General features: G+C 41.0%; 1 protein-coding gene across 2 annotated transcripts; it reads right to left on the reverse strand.

Moving 5' to 3' along the window:
- Nucleotides 1-324: 324 nt before the first annotated feature.
- On the reverse strand, nucleotides 325-7,752 carry vgll2a (vestigial-like family member 2a). Of its 2 annotated transcripts, none has more exons than XM_017455455.3 (4): nucleotides 7,353-7,752; nucleotides 5,612-5,897; nucleotides 4,617-5,105; nucleotides 325-2,996 (listed from the first exon to the last, which is right to left on the reverse strand). In XM_017455455.3, the coding sequence occupies exons 1-4, from the start codon at nucleotides 7,458-7,460 to the stop codon at nucleotides 2,956-2,958; spliced, it is 924 nt and encodes a 307-aa protein (XP_017310944.1). In that variant the 5' UTR covers nucleotides 7,461-7,752; the 3' UTR covers nucleotides 325-2,955. The 2 variants fall into 2 exon arrangements, with proteins under 2 accessions (XP_017310944.1, XP_017310942.1); XM_017455453.3 differs by having other exon boundaries at nucleotides 325-3,207; nucleotides 7,353-7,751.
- Nucleotides 7,753-9,560: the final 1,808 nt, after the last annotated feature.

Below are 9,560 nucleotides of genomic sequence, written 5' to 3' on the forward strand. Positions count from 1 at the left end.
TTCGTCTGCCTTTCTCCTCGATATAGCCTCCTGAAAGTCTAATTACAATCCGTATCATTCCAGCGTGATATTTCTGTCCATACTTCACTGTGCATTGCATGTAAATCTCATGCATATATTAGAAATGTACTGGATATTATGTCATACGGTTTAAAGCAAGAAAACGGTGAATATCCATGGCAATGGGAAATATCTGACTGCACGCTGATGTATGTGGCAGCAGTAAATGTAAAGCCCATATAGAGAGTGATAATAAACGGGTCATGATTTAGTCAGTTGTTTTGTGTTTTCTGAAAGCTGGAGTCACTTTATTAATACAGCAGGTCCTTGACGTCGAGCCTTTATGTACACGGGTAATAACATACACGGGGAAGGTCACTATGAAAAGGCGAAGGTTCGCAATGTTGTATGGAATCATTCTTCTATAAAAGTCCGGCTCAGATGCCAAAGGCATTACAAAAAAAAAAAAAAAAAAAAATAATTTAAAAATAGAAAAGTCTCCACGCTTGTTTAAATGCACTGATTTTTTTTTCTTTTCTTTTTTTTTACGTACAATATTTCACAATTTTCAAATAAGTACTTTGGGAGCATTTAGAGCAGCGTGCATGCACTTCTGTTTGTTTGTTTGTTTGTTTTGAACTAAGCTGCATGTAGGACACAGTTCCACTCGGTTAGCATGAAGACAGACGGTACAGATAAAGCAGAGAAACACTGAACTCTCCGCAGCAAGGAAACATACTGTACAAGGTAATATATTAATGTGTTCAAATTCACCACTGGGACTCGTCACACTGGTCACACGGGCTGTGTTTACACGCAGAGACGTGTCCGGACTCACGTCGATCTCAGACGCCGAAATATTTATTTATTTATTATATTTACCCGAAATTTACTAGTAATCCGAATCACCTCTGTGGACAGAAGGATAGATCTTGTTTAATTAGGTAAGAAAGCCAGTTTTGCATCATTCTTGCGTCCTAATTGTTTAAAATCTTATATATATATGTATATAAGCAATAGTTTATATTTTTAAAAAATCTCAGTTTCCGAACACTACCGTACGCGTGAAAGTTTGCTTAAGAGTCTGATACGATCGATCTGGTTCAACCAGATAGAAATCTCGTTTCTGTGACATTCTCGTTGTAAAATAAATCGATTTAAAACGTTTGCTGGTTTGATCTGTAACGCGCTCTATTAAAACGGACGTATTTCGACGTACGTCTACGGCCGGAAGTGACAGTCATAATCTATCGAGCCCTATTCGGTTTAGGCGAAGTAAATAAATAAATAAATAGATAGATAGAAGGAAGTAAATAAATAAAATAAACAAAAACGTGGAAGCGAACACAGCTTTGTGTTGTTTATTTGTGCGTATTGATTTTTGGTCTTTGATTTACATTAAACACAGTACGGTGAGGTCCAGAATCTGGCAGCGCGCGTGAAACCGCATCTGTTTAGCGTTCCTTTTCCGATTTATAACGGTATTTTTCATTACAAACGATATTACCGTCTGGAGGGAAGTCTTACAGAAGTATTTACACGCACTTGGGAATTTCGTAGTGTACTCAGTGGTACATCCTCCTTTTCGGCTTTAACGACAGACGCGGACGTGGACGCGGACGATCCGTGGAAGGGGCGTGTCGTCTGAACACGTGCGCCAACAGAAAGGGGAAACCGTATCTTTCGCGATCCATATCACAAATTCGCTTACATTTCTATTTAAATCGCGACCTAGAAACAAGTCACTACTCAAGATATCGAACATTTCCTTTCTTTGTATTAAAATTCTCAAAGCGTGAAAAAAAAAATCCCCCGGATTTGTAACGCGTTCTCAGATTTTTAGAATGTTATAACGTGTGATCTATTTCATCTATAGCATATTATATATGAAATATACAATGTTGTAATATTTCAAAAGGCAAACTGGCACAAATAATGAACTTTACAGAGACAAATCGGAATAAACGTAGATAGTTGAGTGCTATAATGTCATTCTAGCTATATATAAGTATATAGCAGAATGAAATAGCGTCGCTCCAAGGTCTTGGTGGATATAAAATCGACACAGTTTGATGTAAATTCTTTTTATATTTGGAAATACTTGGGCTGCGTGTAAACGTAGCTACTGAGCCGGTGATGACTGAAATCCGAACAGCAGATTTTTGGCAGTGTGTTCACAGCAATGAGCCGACTTCACATTCAGATACATGTAGGATATATACAGCAACACTGAAACAGTCTGTATGTGTGTGTGTGTGTGTGTGTGTGTCCATTTGCTGGCACTTCCTCACGTGTCTCTTCTCCTTGTTTATCCTTAACTCACAAACCACTTGGTTGCACGTGGGTGTGTTCGAAAAAACACTCCTTTTTTTTTTTTTTTTTTTTTTTTTTTTTTTACAAAATGAAATAAAATAATAAACAAAAAATCCCAGGTGGAGAACTGGCGCAGAGCGACGCTGCGATTGTGTGTCCGCTGAGCTCCGAGCCAGTTGTCGATGACAGCTGTCGAGAGCAATATAGATAGAGTCAAGTGGCTTCAAATAGCCTCCGGTCTCTTCTGTAATATACGACAGAGAATGCTGCTCTCTCATCGGAGTCTCTCGTTTCTAATTAAAAAAAAAAAAAAAAGAACGAAAAAAAGTTGAAATAAGACCCTGTCCTGTCTTCGACACTGGCCGTGGTCCCTGTTGTTAAGGACGTTCTGAAACACTTCTGACGATCCGGTTCTCACGCATCCCAGAATGAAGCGCTTGTTCTACTTTTTTATTTATTTATCTTTATTATTATTTCTCTTGGAAGTGCGTCTGCTTTGGAGAGAACAGCTGCCGGTCACACCACCGGCGTGTATTTCTGGAAGGCCGTTCCTCCAGCGAGACTCGCCTCTGTCTCTCTCTCTGTTTCTCCGCTCTGGAAGGGGCTTCCAGAGCCTTGGGGTTTATCCACTGTGGTGCTATTTCAGCTCAGGATGACCCCACTGCAGAGCGTGTAGCGCCGAGCTGCAAGTGAGATCACAATCTGTTACAGGGAAGAAGAAGAAGAAGGGAAAAAAAAAAAAGACAAGCCTGCTCTGGCCTAAGCGCAAGGCACAGAAAGACAGAGATCAGCCGAGGCTGGAGCGGGCAGGCAGGCAGGCAGGCAGGCAGGCAGGCAGGCAGGCAGGCCACTAAAACCAATACAAGTCCTTGCTTTTATCCTGGTTTTGCAGACCTGAGAGAAAAAGTAAGACAAGAAGAGAGAGAAAAAAAAGGATAATAAGAAAAGTGGAGAAGGAAGAGGGAAACAAACAAGCGTGCTGAAGCAAGAAAGTGTGAAAACGAAAGCGTAAAAGGTCGAAAAAGATCATTCATAGGATTTTTCTCGCTCTCTCTCTCTCTCTCAGAAACAAGCATTGTCAAATAACACAATAGACCCGGCCTGGCCGTCTGAAGGGATATAAAAAAACGTAGTATTCGTAATAAATACCTCAGCGTCTGTGAGGGAAAAAAATAAAGCATGTAAATCTAAACCCGTATCCGGATTCTAAAAGCGGATTTGCGCAAGGTCTATACGTTTATATGTCTGTGCGATATTATTTGAACCCTTTCGGCATTGTTTTACCTTCTGCGAAAATGATCATGAGAATACGAAACATGCATTTCTTCATATACCGTACATTCCGTTTGCGTAGTTTCGTCTCGGAAACATCTGCGACACATGTGACGTACGGCGCAAAGAACGCAGGGTCTCGAGTCTCAAGGGGTTGAAGGAATCATCTCTATTCATCACGTCGATAATGCACACATCACGACGATTCCCCTGCACTCCGAATCTCCGAGAAAAATGCAAGACTAAGAGCTGTTTGAATACTACATCTTTATACGCAGTATAAATTTCCTTAATATGCAGAGTACACACTCACATTCAGTCATTAGTGACGTCAGTACTACGTCAGTACAGCGTATAACGGTGTAACATCTCGAAAACAAAACCTCCACAAAAATCAGCACGAGGATGGACACGGGTTCATTCACATATGCGATTTTTATTTATTGGATTATTTTATGTAGAGCTCTTTTAATGGATTTCTAAATGATGCTGGGTCCATCTAGAGATGGGACTACTTTTTCAGAAGGAAGAGTTTGTGTTAGTGCGGTCGGATGGCCTCCATGGCGCAGGGATACCACAAAACCTCCGGAAAGTTTTACTGTATCGTGTTAGCGCTGGAAAGTTCAATAACACGCCGTGAGACTTCATCTCCGATCTTAAACCGATCTTGTTTTGGGTCTGACGGTAGAATTTTTTGGGCTTGTTGTATTTTTAGTATATCGTAGCGTATTTTAAACAACCGCCCTTACGCATGAGTTCGTAAACATGGCGAGAGTCTTCTTCACAGGAGCAGTAAATGGAGATTAGGTTGAAAAACTTTAAAACACTGCGATAAGACAGGAAGGATAGATCTTATGATTTAAGCGTTCGGTTAGGTGCGTTCATTTTTTTTGCGCTTCATATTTACAGAGAACGGTGGTTTGATACTCTCAAGTTAAATGGCGTGAAGATGAGCTCTATAACGTAATGTCAAAAAAAAGGAAATCATTTTGAAATGTTTTTCTCCGGAGAGTCTGTGAATCGTTTCTTACCTGCGTCCACGTTCAGGCTGAGGCTCTGTCCCATATCGGATCCCGTCCCAGTGAAAGCTCCGGTCCACGCCGAGCTGGCTGGATCGCTCTTGCTGATGTCACAAGACGAGGGTCCGGGAGCGGGCACCATGGCCGGGGGCAGTCTGTGCGGCCGCACCGAGGGCACTAGGAGAGAGCTGTACCGCGGGTCGAAGTGCGTCCCGTACACGTCGTGCACCGACGGCCGAGGATACGCCGAGCTCTGAGCGCTGATGGGGCCGCCGAGTGGGTACGGATGATGGTGGTGGTGGTGTGTCGGGTGCCAGGATTCCGGCGTTGCCTGGTGGAGGTGGCTGTGTAACGAGGTGCTGGAGTACGGGTCAGCAGGGAAGGGCAGGTCGGTGTGGGACGCACCCAGAGCACTGCTTAAAGACGACGTGACTGAGGGCTGGTACGTGCTGTTCCAGAAGGACGGAGGGAAACTGCGCTGGCTCATTGGGAACGATCCGTCTGGAGGAAGTGAGACGGACGGCATTCAGATTAATATGTGTTTTATTCATTTATGATAATATTGTTAATTACGAATGATGAGAATAAAGACAAAACGATGACGGTCATGATGATGCATAGATAAAAAGTTTCATAAAAACTCTGTCGGGTCAAAAATTCAGTACGTTGCAAACACTAAGCGCGTGGTTGTTTTTTATTTTTATTTTTGTTTTGTGGACTGAAGCGCTATTCTGGTCCTCGTTAATCATAAATCCGTTTTCTGTTGAACTCAAATGAAAACGTGATCGACTGCAGTAAAGCTACATCACCTGTATAATTTCAACTCATAATAACGTCATTATCATGCACAAGAATTCGGATCATCTCAGCTTTCAGCTATTATCGTGCAGCGTTCGCGTACAGTTACATTATTTATTTACCCCCCCCGCGAAAACTCTCCTCAGTCAAGGAAAATATCCCTGAGTGTTATTCCACAGTTACTTCGATGCATGGACGTCATTGCACACCTTTCCAGGACGCGGCCCCTCGTGCGCTTTTGTTGCCGCTGGATGAGGCAGCGCCGTAGCTGGTGGTTTGGCTCAGGGCACGGCTGAAGTGTTCGTCCACCACTGAACTGATGTCTCCCTGGAAGTAGGTGAAGAGGACGCATCGTGAGCTGATGTACTCGGCCTCGGGCGGCTGCTCCTTCTCGGGCACGCAGTCCTCCTCCTTTATAGTGGGCGCGGGATGGCTGGAGAACGAGTTCCCTCCGCTTACGGGTTCTTCTTGCATTTTGGAATAGAAAGCCAATTTCTGAAACAACACAAACGTTACCACTTAATATTATTCTCATTCATATTTCTATTATAAAATCCGCTCGGATACGAGTCCTTTACATTCTTAACACGTTAAAATGAATGACTTTAAAACCACTATAACCCATCTATAAAATTTTACAGTTAGGATAAATAAATAAAAAAAAAAACCCCACCTATATATTAACTTTATATTTCCACACAGATCTGTTCGTGTAGTCTGTTCATGTAAAAGCAAAACTCCTGCACTCAGCTACATGCGTGTTTCGTGAGCTCTGTGAAATTTGACACTTTTCAAGCACGATTTCAAATATGAACACCAGCCCTGCGTTCAAACCCGCATGTGCGTGTGTGTGTTTGCTGTGAGAGCTTTCAGGAAAGTGTAAAAGCTTTAACCAGGCCTTTAGGTACAGCGCAGTGAAGTGACCGAGAGCAAAGGAATGATTTCAGATCACATACCTACGTTTCATCTTTAATAGATCTCTCCTTAATCTTAACCCAAAACGACAGCAACAACTACAACACACACACATGCCTGAATTGTGTAACATGAAATTAAACGTGGAATAAACAATGAAATAAATGGTTCTCGTGAGAGGATTAAATACCAGAGTGACAGAATGCACAGAGGGAAAAAGCCAGGTTGCCAGGTTGCTTTTTAAGGCTGCTAAATTTTAGGTTCAATTATTATATATAATTTTTAATATATACACATATGTGAACATTCAAGTGTTACTTAAGGTTGAACAGTTTGAATTTAATTTGCCTTAGATTGCACAATGCCTATATACAAATTACTGAGGTATGACCAAGAGTACCTTTACTGAGTGTGTGTGTGTATATATATATATATATATATATATATATATATATATATATATATATATATATGTGTGTGTGTGTGTGTGTGTGTGTGTGTGTGTGTGTGTATATAAATAATTTATACATAAATAGTAAAAAGTTTATCTTAGTTTATATATCCGCTATTTAGAATATCTACTGGTTTTAGTTCCTACAATTTCAGAAACACTTTTCTTGCACAGCTTTGTGTGCAACTTTGTGTACTAGAAGTAACTTTTACTACATCTACTATCTACAGAAGCACACTGCAATTACCTTCTTCTTTATGTACACACACACACTCACATATATATATATATATATATATATATATATATATATATATATATATATATATATATATATATATATATATATATACAGTGTAGTTAATTTACTTTGTTACACTGCACATACTTCCTGCATTCCTGGATAGTTTTCCCCCTCCTACATTATGCCATATTGTTTCTTTCTTTTTTTTAAAACATTCCCATTATTTTATTGTTATTTACCCTTTTCTATCTACTGCATCGACCACCCGGAAGGCTCGTGCACACTACAGTAGAGTTGGATTTAATGGTGAACCAGTTGAACTAGTCGTTGTGGAGCGTACCTGGTGGTGAGGATGAGGATGAGGATGATGATGGTACGGGCTGTAAGTTGGGGTGAAGTAAGGCTGAGGCGGCGCGTACACTTGGTACATGACATCCAAGCAGCTCATGGCGGAAGAAAAAAAAAACAAAAAACAAAAACCCCACGAGCCAATGTTGTCAAGTAGAAGACTTTAACAGCATCAAATCACGCTTCATTGGAGATAAACGAAGTTCTGCAGCGACGAAAGAAGAAATAAACACGAGGGATAAATACGAGTCCACGGTCCGAGAGGCGCGCGCGTGGCTCTCCGTGGAGTGTGCGCGCGGTGTGTGTGGAAGTCTCTCTCTCTCTCTCTCTGTTTCTCACACACACACACACACACACACACAAACTATCTCTCTCTCTCCCTCTAACCACACAGGTTTGTGTGTGTGTGTGTGTGTGTGTGTGTGTGTGTGAGAGAGAGAGAGAGAGAGAGAGAGAGAGAGAGAGAGAAAACCCCGCCGCTGCTCGCCCCGTTTTGACGTCTCACTGCGCGAGCGCTCAAGCGACCAATCTAAGAGCGCGCGCCGTCCTTAAAGCCTATAGCGTCATATACTGCAGCCTGTGTGTTACACAGTAGTTCAGCATTGTCTACATAAATTATTTGCTTCACTTTTTCCTCCATATTCCACATTTTTGAAACACAAAGCAGTTGCATGCTTTTTCTAAATATTCAAATAGCAAAGGAATAATAATTACAAAAAAAAAAAAAGGTACAAAACATTAGTGATAGATTGTATGATACAGTAAGTTCGTTTAGTATTTTTCTTAAGTTTAAACTAAACATAAAGTGCTCTACATGGTCAAAAATATATGGGCACATGACCAGAACTGCATGTGGTTCTTCCCCAAACATTTGCTACAAAGATGGAATGTATAAAACTTCTTTGTAGAGAGAAGCATTACAATTGACATTTGGTAGACGTCCTTATCTAGAGCGACTTACATTTATCTCATTTATACAACTGAGCATTTGAGGGTTAATGGCCTTGCTCAAGGGCCCAGCAGTGGAAGCTTGGCAGTGCTGGGATTTGAACTCCTGACTTTCCAATCCGTAGTCCAACATCTTAAACACTGAGCTACCAGGATCAAACCGGTTCCAGCATGACGATGCCACTGTGCACAAAGCGAGCTCAGTGACGACGTGGTGTGTAAAGTGTTAAGGTTGGAATGGAAGAACTCGAGTGTCCTGCACAGAGCCCTGACCTCAACCCTACTGAACACCTTTGGGATGAACTGGAACGCCGACTGCACCCCAGACATCCTCACTCATGATTATCACTCATTATTATATCACTGAAGGAGAAATAAATCCAATGAATTGTTCAACAAGCACGTGTGAGTGTGAAGGTCAGGTGTCCACATACTTTGAGCCATATAGTGAAATGTTTAATACAAAGGTTAAACATTTATTTTTTTTTACTCAGTATTACAGCAGATGGTCTACAGTGTCGTAATAATGTACTACAAATAAATAAATAAACAAATAAATAAATAAATGTTATACGTCATATACTTGTTGCACTTGTTTTTATTGAGTCAACCAGTGTTGATATAAACGATCAACTCATTATCGGGAGAGATCTAATTCCTGAAAGTCCTCTGAAACATGCTGCAGAAACAATGGTTTAAAACATTACTAATGAGTTATTATTTATCAGAAAATTTCCAAGCAAGTAAAATGAGACACAAAACACAACTGAAAATGGCTTGCAGTGTGTTTCTGGACATGTTTTTTTTGCAGACTATAGAAAATGGATGGTAGTGATGTATCACAGGCCGTATAATGTCGCAGTGGTGAACGCTCACTTAAAAATCCAGCAGGAAACAAATGAAACAGGTGTTAATGCTTCATATGGGTTCAATCCTCAGAGATTTTGTTGCCATAGCCCACGTGGACATCACAATCAGAAAGAAACACCTAGCTGTCCCATGTTCCAATATTTTTGATCGCTTGAAAAAATGGGTGGGTTCAAACAAAAGGTGCCATGTTCTACGCTTTTTAACACGTCTAGATGTAAATATCAGGAAAGGAACGCTGGAATTCTGAACGGTCGTCTCGTATTCATCTTTTAATCTCAAACCCAAACGTCTTCAGTTTATAGTGAAAAGAATAGAATTGGCCTGGCTGTTCCGATATTTTCGGAAGGGGCTGTATTTCCTAAACCGGTGTTGATTCAAACGA

This window comes from Ictalurus punctatus, chromosome 25 (genome assembly GCF_001660625.3).
Source record: "Ictalurus punctatus breed USDA103 chromosome 25, Coco_2.0, whole genome shotgun sequence".
Lineage (NCBI taxonomy): Eukaryota > Metazoa > Chordata > Actinopteri > Siluriformes > Ictaluridae > Ictalurus > Ictalurus punctatus.